Here is an 18,168-nt window from a genome sequence, read left to right as displayed (position 1 = left end):
GCAAGGCAGATGATATCCTTTGGAAGCAAGCAGAATTTTGGTTATGGTAAGCTAGGTACAGAAAGTATTTGTGTTAAGAGGCTGACAACACCGGGAAATGGCTACGAATTGGTGAGGGAAGAGGTACAGTATAACATCAGAAGCTAAATATAATTTCCACTGCCAACATTCCCATCAAAAATCTGTGACTCTTGTTCAGAGTACCAAATAAAATAATGATGAGGTGGTTTCTACTGCTATAAGGCCCAGCCTCGGGTGATGTAAAGTAAGCTAGCCAGTTTCTAAGACCTTAACTGCCAGAATAAGGAACTTGGTCTTTTTCCAGTATGTGAGAAACATGGAGGATACAAGACCTAAGGAAAAAATCCTCTTACGAGTCTTGCAGGAAAGCTTTTCCTCTCTAGTACAGACACTCGAGGAAGTGTTCCCTGCCCTTCTCCAGCCAGACGGTGGAGTCTGAAATTGTCACAGCCCTCTCCTGACATAGACAGCTTTACAGCAAACGAGACCCACATCTCTGATGAAAGTGCTGAACTGCCAAACGGCCCGCTAACCCTCTGGCTCTGGGCTTCTTGTTTTGTGAAAATACATTCTTTAATATTTAAGCCACTTTTAGTTGGCAGGGCACTTGTGATCCAAAACATTCTGATACATTTTCTACCTTGTCAACAGGGACACTACTGAACAGAGCCATACAGAAATTATACTGAAGTGATTATGAAACCTAGGTCTACCTAGAATGCTGCATACTCGTTTTCCGTAGTTTGGTTTTTAAAAATTTGAACAGTATTTTGCACTTTATCAGGCATCTTAGATAACCACCTTACCCAGTAACCACCAGAATGCCAACTCAGGCAGTCCTGTGGCCCTTTTACGATATATACACACATAACTCTTCAACAGAGGTCTTCCAATCCTACATCCCATGTTGGTTCCACCACATCACAGTGTATTTCACAGTACCAAATAAAAGTCGTTAAAAGTAACACACTCAACAACAAATGATAACATTAGTTTTCCAGAACTTAATTACTTGATAGTATACTCTCTATTAGAGGAGTAATGTGACCAAAATGAATAATAAAATGTCCAAATAGCTGCTGTATGTTAGTTAAGTTCAAAGCTGGCAAGCAGAGTGGCCAGAAGAAGTCTAGCACCTTGCAGAAGCCCCACTGAAGCACTCATCATACTGTATTTAAAATCTTCCCTCCATGTGCCTGACTCAATCTATGTTGTGAAGTCTTTAGAGTTATGTCTTTTTTCCTTTCATCTCTGCACCAAACACTATGTTCGATATATGCAGTAGGTAAACATAAATGTTTGCTAAATTAAGAAATCAAAGATTTAGAGTCACAGTGCCCCCCTTAGCAGCTGTTAAGATAAATCAGCTTAAGTAAACAAAACTGTTATTTATAAATTGAGTTTTACCTACTTATGAAAAAGTTTACTTAGCATTTAGCAAATGAAAGTAACACTCTCACATATAACTGACACTTTACTGAGACATGTAAAAAGAATCCTGAAGCGTAAAAGAAGTCCTACAGCTTTCAGAATCAACAGCAGCTTCCTTTTTGGTAACTTTCCCCTTGTGCCTAACACACTTGTGCTTTCTAACTGTCTATTCACAGGACTTTCAAAGACCTCTCTAGCCCTAGATGACAGACACAACTTGGTTCAGTCGTCCCTCTGATGGTTTCCCAAGCCAGAAGGACAACTGCCCACCTACCCATCCAGCATTTTCATTTACATTCCATGACACACTACACAAGGAGCTGGCTTTACAGACATGAATAAAAACGCACGCCCTGCCCTAGAGGAGCCCACAGCCTAGGAGGGGAGGCAACTAAACACAAGGAAATAGGGGACGTAGTATAATGAAAGCTACTTACAAATGGCCATTAATTTCTGGTGGGGGGGTGGGGAGTAAAAGGTGGGAAATGCCACTGGAACAGGATCTTGATGTTTGCCAGACAGAGAAAGGGGAAGGACACAGCAGATGGAAGAAAAAATACCTACAAAGGCACCAATAACTGAAAAATAATGTGGCACTGGAAAACCAAGTGGTTTGACTTGGTTACAGCATAAGCCTGGCTTGAAATGATGATCAGAACATGAATGTCAAGCAAAAGGAGTTTAAATTTTTAATTCTAGAAGATATGGCATTGACTTTTAAATAAGGTAGTGACACTAGATTTCCTTTTCAGAAGACAAACTCTGGTGGCAGTATGGAAGACAGAATGAAGAAGAACCTGGGGGCAAAAAGAGCAAAGCATTAAGCAGGCTATAGAAATAGTCCAGGTGAGAAATAAATGGAACTGCAATGATGTCAGTGGGAATGGGGATAAAGAAGCTGATTCAAGAGACAGCTAGGGAGCTAAACAACAGGACACATTTACTACATGATACTTATGTTCCTGAAAAACTTCATGTTCTTAAAACTACACATTAAAACAAACAACAAAAACAAACAAACAAACAAAAGCTACACATTAAAAATACCATGGCTTGAGGAAAATAGCTGGAATCAAGATGTAATGGGGAAGAACAAATCTGATTCCATACTGGATCTGTTTCTTTTGCCTTAACTTTTGAATTCTATCACTCTTGCTACAAGTTAAGAATGTTGCCTGTAGCCTGAAATATACAGGGTAGTCCATTCTCAAGGATCTGATTTTTTTAAAAAGTGTACCATTTTTCCTTTCATATAGAGATAAAAAGCTGCAGAACAGACAATAACATTTGTCTTGTTGGAAGTTTATAGGAGCACTGTGACCAGATCTAGCCAGACAGCTGCAAGAACAAAGGATTCCAGCCCCAACAAGTTTGCACAATCAGCCACACGCCCTCCTTTTACTTTAAAAGCCTGAATTCTAACTCGGGTAAGATGGTTCTTTGGGACACTAGTCTACCATCTTCTACGTCTGCTGACTTTCCAAATAAAGGCACTGTCCCTTGCCCCAACACCTCATCTCTTGATTTACTGGTCTGTTGTGCACCCAGCAAGCAGTAGGAGACTGGATTCAGTAGTAGCCTTAGTGGAGCTCAGACTCAGTAACAAAGACACCTAACACCTGTGCAACTCAAACCAGCGCACTAACAAAACCAGTGAAACTCCTAATAAGCATGTTAACGCAGTTAAAGGTGTGCTAAGTAACTAACAAGCATGGCACTTTCTAAAGGCACAGGTCAAAGTACAGTTAACCCTGGGTATCTGTGCGGATTGGTTCCAAGACCCGCCACACAGTCAGCCCTCCATATCCACAGTTCCACATCCACGGATTCAACTAACCCCAGCTCGTATAGTACGTGTATTTACTGAAAAAAAAAAATCAGTGTGTAAGTAAGTAGATCCACATAGTTCATAGATCCATACTGTTCAAGAGTTAACTGTAATAGAAAAAAATGTAAAGGGTATTTGAAGCTAAGTTACAAAAACAAAGAAAAAATGCACAAACATCTGGGGGGAAATGTGCAATAAATTCTTCCAACATAGATAAATGGCTGAAATGAGCCGAGAGGAAGAGTGCGGTGTATGGAGAGCACACAGGACTGCATGCTTCAGGAGCTCACTGCTTTCAGCTACGTTAGTGTGTTTTTGATTCAGCTGCCACTCTTCAATGGCAGGGAGCATTAATATGCTAGAAACGTCATAAATACATTTTCCTCTTTATAGATAGTATGTGAGCCAGACAGGAAAGCCGCAGAAGTCCCTCGAGTGAGTGAGTGAGCCTCCCATCCCCAAACCAGGTCAGGCAGCGTTCCTGTGTTATCCTCTGTGACCGGGGACTGCTTAAGACTTCAGCAGTAGTGAAGCGGGGTAAAAGGTAGGCCAGGCTTTCAGATGGGAGTGAATGGACAAATACTGTTTCCATTAAGAAAAATTAGGTAATAGCGAAGCATGAATATGAGAATGATATAATGAACATGGTTTCAATTATGCCGAATTTGAGGTATCTTACAGACATCCTTATTTAGATAAATATTCAATAAGCAGTCAGATCTGCGGACTCGGGAAGAGGTGAAAGAAGTGGGCTGAAAATATGAATCTTGGCACATAGGAGATGATGGAACTTTGAGAACTAACAAAGAATTCATACATTCACTCGATTCACTCATTCAACAAGTATTTACTGAATCTGATCATCTGGAGGAGCCTATGCTGGCAGCCAGCAATGAGCAGCCACGATGCCCACTCTCATAAAACCCACATTGTATCATGGGCAGACAGAAAACCACCAAACACCTATAGAATGAATGAATCACGTGCCACAAAAGACATAAAAGGTCCTAGAAGAGTGTAACATAAGCACACGGTCTGACCTGGCCCAGGGGTGGGAGACCCAGTTACTTGCTTGAGGGACTTCTGAGGCTTTCCAAACACAGCCTGTGCAAAAGGCTCTCATAGTAGAATAAACAGATGGGAGAATAAACATAGCATAAATGCTGCCTAAAATGTAACAAGGTTGAAAGGGCGACAATACAGAGAGAAAGCAGAACATCGTGAAAGAAGCTGAAGTAAACAATTAAGCAGAGCCAATGAAATCTATGGGCTATGGTAAGGATTTTAGTCTCTACAATAGGAGTTTAAATAGGAGAAAGATACAATCATATTTAAGAGGACCGTGGGCCAAAGCCAGATGAGGGGCGAAGAACAAAGATTAAAAATGGTCAGAGAGACAGAGGAGCATCGAGCAGAAACGTTACAAAACACAAAAGGAGAGAACGTGAAGAGTTCCCAACAAAGTCCAATGTTACAAAGAAGTCAAGTAAGAAGAATGAAGAACCAAATACATTTCATGAGTATTTGCTGGATTTCCAGACACTCTCTACTGTCACCACAATCTGAGGTGCTGGGATTCCCATTTTACACATCTGCTAAATGAGGTCTAGAGAGTTTACAGTATTTGTTCAAAGTCACATAGCTAGTAAATGGCAGAACCAGAATCTAAAGTCAAATCTTGCCAACTCCCAATCTCAGGCCGATAATTAGAAGATTACTACCAACACAAGAAGATAAGGTGCAGTGACATGTGATGCATAATCATTCAGCGCGACCTAACAGACGTTTATGCAATGATGGGAACGCTCCATATATCCGCACTAATGCAGGGACCACCAGCCGCAAGCAGCTACTGGGCACCTGCAGGCATTGTGACTGAAGAACTGCATTCACAATTTTATTTCATTTTGATTCATTCAAATTATACTTTAAATAGCCACATGTTGCCAGCAGCTACTGAACTGGACACCACAGATCTAGACTGTCGTAGGCTGGAAAACAAGAAAATGAGCAAACACAGATGAGTCACAAGCATGATGGTTAAAAAAGAAAAAGTGACAGCTAGGTAGGAAGGCAGAGCTGAAGTAAGCCTATACATTCATAAATTCACTATTTGAAAAAGATAATTCTGAGTTAGTTTATAATTCATGAAATTCTACTTGTCAGGAAAATAGATACAACATAAGCACACATAAAATCACAGACTGCATTATTACCTATTAGCACTTGTTTTTCCTGACATTCTAATTTTTAGTAAAGACTGCCTTACAAGCAGATGATACTAGAGGATTCCAGCTAATTGCATGCCTATAATAGGAGACTGTGGCATCGCACTAAGGAGGATATGAAAGAAAACCATCTCTGAAACTAGACAGATAAAGGACAAATAAAGTGCCAATAGTTCCAATAATGCCAACGGTAAAGGTCTGATTCTCTTTGTGAGTTGCTATGCTTCACTCTCTTGTCCCTTGGTTTTAAACTGCATACCTGATTCTGACATACAAATAAAAACGAATTCTCTGCATTGTTTACAAAAGTCAAGAGACCTTGCTAGAGCACAGATGACTTTAATAATTCTCCCAAACGACGAGTCAAAGTGACATCTCATTTACAGAAATGTTCGCTGGGGCAGCAACAGGGCTACGGCGTGGCCCTCCCGATGGTACTTCCAAGAAAGGACTTCAGCTGACAGGACAAAACTCGGAGGAGGTAACCTGTAAGAACCATGACTTGTTGAATTACCCGTACTAAATTGTAAAGAATTTCCTACAGAAATCTTCCAATGTTTGAAATATTTTTATAGACCATGACTATAAAGACCAAAGACAAACCCAGACATGTTGACTAGTCACGTTTCATTTCAAACTTTTATCCCTGCACCACATCTATAGACTAGCTAGAATTACTGTCAATTCATGATCACAAAAGGGGTGTTTGGGGATGTCCATGGAGCAAATTCAGAGGGAGAGAGTGGATCTGGACTGCTGAAGAAAAGGTTTATTTGGAAGGGTAAAAAGTCAGGAAGAAATTTTAACCTGGCAAGCTTGAGATAAATTAAGATGCCTTATCTACTACATTCCGAAGTTGTTTTCTTTTTAAGAAAACTGTCACCCATTTGTTAATACTTAGTAAGGTGCTAAGTGGCAAAAATACGTAAGAAACATGTTCTAGTAATACATTATTTTCCGTAAGAGTAATTTCATAATACTGTCATAGTTCAGACCCTTGCTGAAGTACCAACATCAATCATCATGAAATTGCTACCTGATTAAAAAATTATGCTGATTTGTTTTTGACTCAATGCTGACGTCTAAAATATGGTTAAAAGTCTTGGAATAAAACTGACCGGAATAAGTAACCTACAGCATGACATCATTAAAATCTCTTTAAGTCCAACCTTTGTAATCTTAATAAAAACTACATTATAAAAGATTAATAAATCTACACACTGGCATAGGTTAAAAAAAAACCCACACATACAAAAAAAAAAAGCCTCCTTGGAAGAGTATACAAGAAATTTAACAGTGATCAACACAAGGAGAAAGGGTGGCCAGGAAAGACTTATTTTCCATTTTATACCTTTCATTATGGTTTTATTTTTTCAAGTAATTGTATTAATAGTGTGTTTAGAACTTTTAAAAAGTTTTAAGAATGTTCCTCTATGATTACGTGTCGTCCTTATAATAAAACTCGAACTCAGAAAATAGTTCCTTTTAGACCTGTGCAATTTGATCAGAAGTTACCAATGCCAAGACTGACAAAATATTAAGCTCTTTTCTTATTAAAACTCCTATTTTTCTAGATCAACTTCCTGGGTCACTGATCCACTGTTGTCATCTCCTGATCCACCCACTATTTAATAATATTTACTTACTACCCTGCTATCAACTCTTCCAAAATCGATACTATAATCTTTTCCATAACTCTTCACCCTCAACCTCACCCCATCTGCCTCAGCCTCAGTCTCAACTTCAGCAGATGATCTTGCCTCAGACTATCTCGAGATCTCTCTTATTGAGATGATTTTAAGCCATCTAGTTTGAACTTCATTATTAAAACATCCACAGCCTACTCCCCTCACCCGGACTTTTCCCTCTTTTTTGCTGCCCCTCCTTTCCCTTTATCACCTCGAGGGCTCACTCCGTTGATCATCCTCTTTCTCACAGCTCCCTCTCCTGGCTTCTCCTCTAATGAGTATCTCCTGTTCTAAAAACCCCAACTGTAAACCACTTGAATTAACTTCCTTTGTCCTTATTTCCATAAATGTCTCAAAAAGTGCACTGGCACTCGTTGCCTCCACCGTCTCCTCAGCACTTACTCCTTTATTTCACTTACTCCTCCACATTCCTTCTTCAAACACTGCTTAACATCTATCATGTACCAAGTATGCGGAATATAACAATGAAAAGACAAAGACAAAGGTTCTGCAGAGTTGACATTCCTTTGCAATCTTATTTTCATTACCTAGGACTTAAACTGAAGTTACTGTCTTAAAGATTATGGCCTCAATAACAGTTTTCACTTTTGTCTCCTTCTCTTCCATGTTAATAGATGAGAAAAACCTCTCTTCTTGTCTAAGGAGGCTCATACCTTCCTCCCTCCCTCCATCCTCCTACCTCCCCGGGGCTCAAACTATTAACAATTTCATCCTTTCCCTTTGAATCTACAACTGCTCCTGCTTTCCTGGCTTGTACCCTTAACTCCCAAAATAAATTTTTCCTCAAACCTAAATGTATTCTAACTTGCACCGTCTCTCCCTCCAGTCAAAGCTAAGGGAACAGTCTACACTCAATCTCTGGCCACCCATTTATTCCTCAACTCACAGCATCCGGGCTTTCCTTGCTACCAGTACAAAATGGCGATTTTCTGTACTATTGCCAAGTCCCCAAACTCTCCTGATCTCTCCAAAGACACTTCGATCTTCTTCTCTTTCCTGAGCTCTGCAAAATCTAGACACTGCTGATTCCTTCAAATAGGACATCACTCTGCTAATTTTCCAACTGTCTCTCTGGCTATTTATTCTCAGGCAACATTCACAGGTTCCTCATCTTCCACCTGCCCCTTAATGCAGTGTTATTTTGGGCTTGTCCTCTTTTTATTTTATATTCTCAACAGAATTTCATCCAGTTTCATGGCTTCAACTACTACCTAAAACATATACATACAACACTCAAATCTTTCATCTAAACCCAGATTTCTCCAATTACCTGTCGGCCATATCCACCTAGATGGCCCATGACTACTTTTCAATTCACCATGACCAAAACAGAAATCATCACTCCTCCAAATCCTCTCCTCCGGCATCTCCCCATCAGAGAATGTACATCTAACGAGGTCCCGGATGATCCTTGTGCTGCTAGTTCGGGATCCACATCGTGAGAATCACTGCTCAAGCTTATGCTGCCTCCTCCTACTTCCAGGCTATCAGGTTCCCGCTGCTCTCACCTAGGCCACGATGTCTATGCAGCAGGCATTGTTAATATTTCACAGCACTCGATCCTACTGAACTTAGACTCTTGCAACACAACATTCCAAGCATGAATTGCCAAATGATAAGGAAACACTAGAGATGAAACAAGTCACCCCAGCAAACTGGAAGTTTCTTGAGACCGGGACAGCATTTCCCATGCATCCCACAGGCACTCAATAAATATTTGCTCAATGGATGACACTATTACCTACCCAGTCACCCATGCCAGAAGCCACAGCAGGACTCACCCCTTCCCCATAACCCAAGTCACCAAGTCCTATCCTCTGCCTCCTAAACATGCCTCATATCTGGCCCTTTCTCTCCATTCACACTGTTACTACATTCTTTAAGGTCCTTATTTCTCACATTATTGTAATAATTTAACTGGTCCCCTTGTCTAGATCCATCTATCCTATTTTATCCACACGACCATCAGATTGATTTCTCTCAAAAGGTAAATGACACAATGCCATTCTCTGGCTTAAAAACAGTACCTTCCCACAGGCTTTAGGGCCAAAAATGTTAATTCCTTCATATGCTATGCAAACCCTTCTACGATCTTGCCTCATTCTGCCTGACCACCTTCTCTCTCCATTCTGCCCTAATCCCCTACCCTCCATCCATGCTCTGTATCCGTGCCTCAGTGGCTTTAAACAGAAAGCTTTCCACCCAGACTGCCTTTCCTGCTGGCTAATACTCACCCTTTTAAGACTCAGCTCAGGCACCAGCTCTTCCAGGAAGCTTTCTCTGAATGACATTCACCTCTCTTTTCCATCCCCAGTTTGGATTAAGTCTCTTCCCTGCCATGTGCTCTTACAGAACCCCATGTTTAGTTTGTTAACAGCACATACCACACTGCTTAATAACTGTCTTGTTTATCTACTTGATTAAACTCCTTGGAAACTACAATTATGTCTTCTGTTTGTATAGTCAGTGTCTGGTATATCAACAGATGCTCAACTAAAATTTAAATAGATACATTTCATGCTATTCTTTAAACAATGGTTCTTAAAATTCAGCATGTAACAGAACTGCCTGGAAGACATACAAATCTAGACCGCTTGGCTGCATTCCTAGAGTTTCAGATTTAGCTGGTCCAGGGTGGGACTTAACAAGTTCCCAGATGATGCTGATGCTGCCAGTCCAGGAACCACATTTTAAGTGTCAGTGCGCCAAAGGTATCTTCTCTTCCTAGCTCTAGGATTTAAAGAACCTTTTCCTAGCTGCTTCCAACTCTGCCTCTGGCAATCCTAATAATCTTTTTAGACCCAGCTCAATTGTCACCTCCTTCTTAAAACTTTCCCTAATCCCAAATGAAGCTGATCTTGCTCTTTCCTCAATTTCTACCCGGCTTTGTGATTATCATTCATATGGTAACTCATGCTAACTTTTTTCACACCTACTGGCATTGGTCTTACAGTCTCTCCTTAAATGAAGGTAGGAGACCTGCCTTAATCATCGCAGTATGCTCCATGACGAGCACAGTCACCAGTGAAGAGCGGAGGGAATCTGCAAGTATTTGCTGATGGGAACGGACCCGCTGCTGGCCCAGCCTCTGGGCCCGCAGTCTGTCTGACTTGCCCGGTCCTCCTGGCCCAGGCCAACGTCTCACTGCTGCGCACTTCTGCTGCCTTTCGACACATGCCTGATCCTCCCACACTTGTCTGCCCCTCACTGCTGACTGACCCTTAGTCAGCTTCTTTACCTTGTGCTCTGAACCTTTTTAATTTTCTCATCCACTATGGGACATAATAAGTGGTGAAATTTTCACCTCATGGCTGATGTGAATTTTAATTCTGTTGGCCATAAGAGAGGTTTCTTGTCCCCCCCCCTTTTTTAGTAGCCCTTCTTGGTCACAGAATCTAAACTAAAATATGCTGTGTACAGCTCCAAGTGCAGTTATTGTAGACAGCAATGTGTTTTGGGTTCTATTTATGGGCATGGAGATAATTTTAATAAAAAACTTAAAAATACAAAAACATGAAAAGGTCATTTCTGAAATCTAAGGTTGCCCTAAAAAAATAAAATTTAAAAGAATAACTAATTATTTATGCACAATATATGTATATGCATCCAGAACAAAATCTGTATTACCTATTTCAAGAAAAATAGAAAATTACCTGATCATAGTTCTAAATTATACTAAGAACAGCAAAAACTGTATCTGATACATGAAAAGAGAACTATGTTTCTAAAAATGCCTTTACAAAATTCACTCTTTCAGGAATTACTCAAAGTTTCTAAAAATGCCTTTGCAAAATTCACTCTTTCAGGAATTACTCAAAGTTTCTAAAAATGCCTTTGCAAAATTCACTCTTTCAGGAATTACTCAAAGACCGATCTAACCAAACATTCTACTTCATTATTATTTTCTTTTTCTATCTCTGCATGTCAGTAACACTGAAGTACCTATCTAAAACTACACGCACCTAACTAGGTATGTGACAATTTTTTCTCTAGGTATTTCAACAAATAAACGTCTATTTCTTTGTTTAACCATAGACAGCAGACTATTAATGGTTCAAAGAAAATTCTTAGGAGCTCAGTACTCAATTTTTACATACATATGTATAATGTTCAGCTCACTTGCTTCAACAGTTTAAAACTCAAATAGAGATGAAGGGAGGGAATGACATAACTCTTGGAGGATAAAAAAAAAGAATGCTTTTAAGGTAGCAACTAAAATTAATACCTGTCAAAAAAGATTCTTGATAGGTTTAATTCATTCTTATAAGCCTTTTTACTTTCCCCTTACTTGAATTAATTACTGATATTCATAAATTAAAATCTGTTGATAAAAACGTTAAATATTTTCATGATACCTAGTAAGAGTTATAAAGATTTTCCAAAGGGAGTGAAAGTTTTCAGAACCATATGCTCAATTAACAAAAGTGAAACCAGATCACTCCAAAGTCCAATTTATTTGAGTTAATCAATATTCCATATGGCACAACTGAGCCATAGGTATGGTCTTGATATTTTCCAACCAGTGCTATATTCAGCAGACCGAAATAGTCCTTAAAGTCGAGAAGCTGCTGTCACAAATTATGATCTGAAATGGTACTGAGGGGACGGTAGCAAAAAAGAGCCAAGAGTGAATTAGAAAATAAATACTAAAAAGGAAACTGAAAAGAAGGGGGAAATAATGACCTGTTAGAAAACAAAATCATATGGTAATTTGAGAATATTTTTCAAAGATAAATAAACATTTGAGTACTGGGAAGGTAAATTTACGAGCTAGAAGAGGATTTCCCAAAGTCAGCCTGTTGTTCAAAAAAAAAAAGGTGGGAGTGGGGAGCTGGGAGGATGAACCACAGGGGAAAAAAAATCTATTTGGAAACCAGATCATTCTCCTATATACTACATAAACAAGGCTAGACCACTGTTCCTCAAAATGTATCACTTATAAACACAGTTAAAACCATTCACTGCAATGGACACAGATCTTCAAGATCCTGACCTTCCGGTAAGATACACGTATAAGAAGTTTTATTAAAGCCCTAATAGTGTAATTCATAACTCAAAAGATTATGTCCAAAAAGAGAGAGAGAGACCGTACTATGAGTGGCTCTGATCTAGCCTGGATTCTGTAATAGCATGGAAAAGCTTAAGTTTTGACTCTGAAGGCCAAAATTGTCTCTGGGGTGCCTCCCAAGCTGACAGGGAAAAAAACCCTCTACATATCAAAATCAGTATTCATTTATGAAGTCTGCTCTTAATCTGGATTTTAAGTACACTAATAAGTGCACTTAATCATTTGTCCTGTATCTTAAATACAAGCTGACTTGACTAATTTCACTTTCTTCCCTCACAACCGCACCAAACTGATCTCAAGTTGCAATCAACAGAATTTCTCTGTTCCCTCACCCACCGCGCTGTTCTGAAATACTTAAATTCTACATAGAAGGTGAAATACGACACAATCAAAAGGTGCAAGAAATTTCTCAACGCCAAGCCATCTGTCGAAAAATCTTCGGACAACTGTTTAAAGCCTTTTAGAAAAAGCCGAGCCACCGAATCACATGTTCGGATACCTGATACATACGAAAAAGCACTGCAAACTTTTTCTACCGTGCACACAATTCTTGATCAGAAGAGGAAACTACACCGGCTACCCGGAGCAAGAGAAGCGGTAAGGTAACAGGCTAAAAGGGCGTCGTTGATTTCTTGGCTACGGTGACAGAGGCGGGAGACACACCCCTAGCGTCGGTCTGAAACACTACAGCAGTGAATTCTACCTAGGGATTAATGTGAGGGTAAGGAAAGACAAATTTAAATCGCCATGATTCAAAAACAAGCAGCCCAGGAGCGACTTAGGAAGGTAACAAAGAAAACGAAAAACCTCAGGCTGTAAGTAAGCATTAAAAAACAAGTATCCCCGTCTCTCACGAACCGACTTAACTATGTTTTCATGAATCTACACCTTGGACCTTTCCAGTTCGCCACTGCAGAGAGAAAAGCAGCAGCGGAAAAAAAAAAAAAACCCGTAAGGTTGCAAACAGCAATGAAATAAACACGAACGGGAGAGGGGGAAGTAAGTGGCAGGATTCCTGCCAAGACTCATCGCTTGAAAATAGAGCGTGAGTGGGAGAGAGAGCAGCTCCGAAGAGAAAGTGGGTCTTATATAAAAGGCCATTTGCCACATATGATTTCCATAGGATTCCGGAATCTCTCCGAACTTGAGTGAGTCTGGGGGTGCCGGGGGCTCCACGTGGGGGAGAGTCCGGAGGGAAGTAACGCGGGCCGACCAGGGGACAGTCCCCGGCGGACGGCCGGGGCAGCAGGGGTCGAGGCCCGGGCGGAATCCCGGCGGGCGCGGGGGGAGGGTGCGGAGGGGCGCCCCGCGGAGGCCCGGGGGCGGGCGCGGGGGCCCCCGCCATGCTGTCAATCGGCCGCCCGCCGCCCCCGCCGGCGCCCCCGGGCCGCTAAGGCTCTTTCGGGTCTCGAATTTTCCACTGGGGGAAGCCGACCAGGAGCGTCCGGGCTCGCCCCCGCCCCTGCCCCTGGGACCAGCGGGCGGGGAGGGATGGTGCGTGGGGAAGCCAAGGGCTCACCATTTTGCTGGGCGGTCGGCGGCTCGCTCGCGCGGAGGAGAGTGTCGGCGCTGAGACGGGCTCCCGCAGGAAGCAGCGGCGGCGGCCGGGCTACGCTGGGCTGGGGCGGCTGCGGCCCTCGGGACGCCAGCGGGGGAGGGGGTGCGGGCTGGGGGAGGGGAGGCGGCGCCGCGGGGACCGCGCCGGCCGGGTGACGGGGCAGGCGGGAGCGGGCGGGCAGGAGAGAAATTAACGTCGAGATTCAGAGACGGAGAGCGCGGGAGGAGAGACGGCGAGGAGGGGGACAGACAGAGAGGCGAGGAGAAAGGGGAGAGGGGGCCAGGCGGCTCGGGGGCTGCAGCCTCGCGCTCGCGCCCGCGCTGGAGCCGTGACGGACTCACTGCAGTGGCTCGCGCTGACCCGCAACCTCAAGGCACGAAAAAGGGGGAGGGCGGGAGAGGGAGGGGAAAGCGGAGCGCAGCGGCGCGCGGGGCGGAGGGCGGGGGCGCGCGCGGAGCCGGCGGCGGGGGCGGGGCTTCCGTGAGCGCCGCACATCCGGGAACCCGCGGCGCTCTGGCGAGCTCTGGTTGGGGAGCGCCGAGCGCGCCGACCACGTTCGCCCCTCCGCCGGCCGCCCCACTGCGTGCGGGGCGGGGGGAGCGCGGGGGCGGGGGCGCGGACGTCGGTGACGTCGCGTGGTGGAGCCCTTCCTGTCTTGTGGCTGGAGGCGGGAGGGGATGGGAGGGGATGGAGGGGAGGCAGGGCCGGGAGGGGAAGGAGGAAATGCGAGGGTGCCCTGGGAGGAAGGAAATGCAAAGGGTGCGCGAGCACCGGCCGGAGGGGGACGCGGGCCCTGGAGTGGGGGCTTCGCGGGGGAGGAGAGCAGATAGCGGCCTTGAGGTGTCGAAACCACCCAGACTCCCCACCAAAAAGGGGAAAATCCCAGCCGTGGGGCTAGAGAGGATCGGTTTGCACTTGAAGACAGGTGTATCGCCGTGGACCCCCTGCAGAATGCATGGCGCATCTAGACTGTTGTCATCCCGCTGCTGCGCCCTCAGGCCCCCACTTCAGTGTGGGCTGGCAGTCAGGTCCGGGTCGGAAAGACAGGAGGAGGGCCAGAGCTGCGCCGCAGCTTGAGGCGCGGGGAGTCGCAGGACCACCGAGTAGAGGGGCTGCCTTCCACTCCGCAAAGCTTTTCGCACCCAGCTCTGTATTTTCCTTAAACCCTCCAGGCTTCCTTTTGACGCGGAGCGGCAGTGTTTGTTTTTGAAAAACATTTGAAGACAGCTCAATTGTCCGTGTAGAAGGGCTGTATCTACTTTGGTGGCAATTATCATTCCCGGAAAATTCAGACTCCAGTGTTCGAAATGGAGTCCAGAAAAGCATTAAAGAGGAAAGTTATGTTTGGTGAAAAGGGGCGAGGGGCGGAGAGCTGCCGGGCGAGGTGTGATGAAGATAATGAAGAAAACATTTTGCAACAGGTTTAACCAGCTACTCCTTTTCAAATCTTGATAATTTCGTGTGTTTTGTGTGTGTGTGTGTGACAGAGAGAGAGAGCAAGAAATGTTCACTGGGTGGTCATAAACTTCGTTGACAAATCCTTTCGAGTAGTTTAATAGAAAGCCATAGTGTTTTTAAAGGCAGCCTGTTAAAGCTCCTTACGTGAGAGTTTTATTCTTCTGTGCCAATTATTTCTCAGTATGATAAACACTCATCTTTTCTAATCGAGGCTTGGCTGGTGGGCCCTGGGTCTCCCTGCAACCGCCCTTTTCTTTACGAACTACTTTGTTTCTGTGTCAGGATCAACAAGGAAAAGTAACTTAGGCTGCTGACCAGCTGTATCACACAGAATGTGTCAAGGAAAGGCCAAGAAATGACTTCGTTTCTTCCACCATTTAATCTAAGAGGCTTGACTTAGATATGTTGCTATTGAGATGCTAATAGGTATTCCAAAACAAGGCAAATTGTCGCCTTGCATGTTCTAGGTATATTATTTTTAATAAGTTTTTCATCATGAAATTGAGAAGCTCATTTTTTTAAAGTACAATATTAAAAAAAAATTCCTCCCCCACAACTCCACCTCGCAGAGATAATCACTCTGTGTGTGTGTGTGTGTGTGTGTGTGTGTGTGTGTGTGTGTCCCTTGGGCATATTTAGTGAAAATCAAATTATCACACTGACTGAGGATTAAATACTAGGAAGGAATTTGAGCTATATGGGATGCAGTAGGTTTAGAGTAACCCATAATTCTGTCATGATTTGAGCCAATTCAGACTGTAATAATTCAACAAATATCTATTGTGAATCTAAATCAGAAATTCAAGAGCTAGGTACTGTGAAACATTGGTTAGCCTATGTGAGTGATGAGACCAGGAGACACAAGGCCAGTTCACTTGCTTCTTCCCATCCTACAAATCTACCAGAGTTTACCACCTACATTCTCCTGGCTTTGTGTATATTGCTTAATACATAGACATGTAGCCGGTTCATCTCTGACACTGAAACGAATTAGTCTATCTGGATCCATTGAAAGAGGTAAAGCCAAAATGCACCTCTAATACCCAGATTTTTCTCCTAAGGCCAAAAAAAGAAAGTATGATAAAAAAAATTCTCTTTTTTGCCTTTTCCCCTTAAGTTTAGGTGTCAGGATTGATATGAGAAGGAACAGGTACCAAATAGTCCTGTGAAAAGCACACATGTCTTTAAGTAATTAGAATAGTGAGGAGGCAAAGGACATATCTAATGAGTGGATTATTTTTTCCTGGAAAAGTTATCAAATAAAAGATGACTGTTGGAGAGTTATGGAGGTAAGCTGGAGGGAGTGACACTTAAAGACAGAGACGACAGTTACAAGATCGGTAATGGTCAGGTATGAGGTAATGAGATGTACCAATGGCCGAGAGGAGGATGAGGTAAACAGGAAAGACATGAAGCAAAAATGGACCCACTGTGCAATATAGCCAATGTTAAGAACAAGAAGAAGTGGCAATAAAAGATGACTAGTTATATCTGGATGACAGGAAAGAGTGATGCATTGGGAAAAATAGAGAAGTCGGGAGAAGTTTGACTGTTGAGTGAAAAGAGATGAGATTGGATTTTAAAATGCTCAATTTGTGTTGCTGGTGAGATATCCCTGTGGAAGCACCCAAGCAGCAGCTGGAGGTGCGGGGTGGCAAGGAATAGCGATGTGGGGGTCAACTTAAAAACAGAGATGGAAATTGAAATCTTCAAGTTCCCCCTTACATCATGATAAGAAAAAGGACCCAGAGATGGTAATAAAGCTACTAAGTAGAAAAGAAAAGAAAGAAAGAAAAGTTTTAAGAAAGAGAGAGAATAATGTTTACAGTCCTGTGTAACCATAGGCAGCCTTAGGCTTCAATGTCTCTGCAATTATCTTTAAGAAGTTAGAAGTGTCACAGGAAGTTTTATCATGTGTAGACCTTCAAGGTCATTGTGATATCCACAAATCTGCCTTATTCTTAAAGGCCTGATTACTGGCATTTACTTACACTTAATCTTTAAGAGTGGCAGAAGAAATAAATGACCGTTTCTGTAATTGTTTAAAACATTCCACTGCAGTATTACCCCCAAAATACCCACTCTTATTCATGACTGTATTGACTAACGTCAATGAGAAATCATGTTTAATTTTATACTCATATGTGGGAAGAAAATGCCAATTAAAAAGGAGAAACCATTTAAACCACTGTCGGTAATGTCTGTTCCTTTTTAGTACATGTTTAGGGGAAACATCTACCTCTCCTCCTAGATAAAATGTGTATGTCCAAGTTCTGGAATCCCAGATTTAAGAATATTTTGGAGGAGAGGGTATAGCTCAGGGGTAGAGTGTGTGCCTAGCATTCGCAAGGTCCTGGTTCAATCCCCAGTACCTCCATCACAAACAAACAAAACCTAATTACCTCCCTCCTTAAAAAACAGAAAAGACTATTTTGTACCGTTTTGCCATTGCAGTAGGCACTAAGGTTGCTTGCCATCCTTCCCAGAGTCCTTTTTTGTAGTGAGAAGAAAGCGAGGATGCGGGCCGGCCCCCTGCTCCAGGGTGTGGTGGAGGGGAGGTTCCTTGGCACCTGAGACAGCAGGGAAGTGGCTAGTTCCCGTCTTGCTAAGCAGTGGAGGTATGAGCCAAGGATTCTAAGTTCCATCTTGGAAACTCATTTCTCCATAGAAACCATTTTACAAAGAGTTCTGTAAACAATGGCCTTCCTTACAAAAGCCTACCTAAATTATAATGTAGTTGGAACTCTGCATATTTGCTATTAAAAACATGATAGAAAACAATGCTCTTAGAAATATATGACTTTATGAATTAATGAGTTTGGGGAAAATGTATACCAAGTACTGGATGGAATTTTTTTTAAATTTTG

General features: G+C 42.7%; 1 protein-coding gene across 1 annotated transcript in view; it reads right to left on the bottom strand.

Moving 5' to 3' along the window:
* DNAAF10 (dynein axonemal assembly factor 10) overlaps window positions 1-17,919 on the bottom strand; it is a 92,682-nt gene extending 74,763 nt beyond the window's left edge. The window contains exon 1 of the mRNA XM_031675589.2: window positions 17,740-17,919. Within this exon, the coding sequence (XP_031531449.2) occupies window positions 17,740-17,778 (39 nt within the window). The 5' untranslated portion in view covers window positions 17,779-17,919. The remainder of the gene's footprint in view (window positions 1-17,739) is intronic.
* Between the last annotated feature and the right edge of the window lie 249 nt (window positions 17,920-18,168).

The sequence above is a fragment of the Vicugna pacos genome, chromosome 15, assembly GCF_048564905.1.
Source record: "Vicugna pacos chromosome 15, VicPac4, whole genome shotgun sequence".
Classification (NCBI taxonomy): Eukaryota; Metazoa; Chordata; class Mammalia; order Artiodactyla; family Camelidae; genus Vicugna; species Vicugna pacos.
Note: the sequence above shows the minus strand (reverse complement) of the source record. Positions and strands in the feature narration are given on the sequence as shown.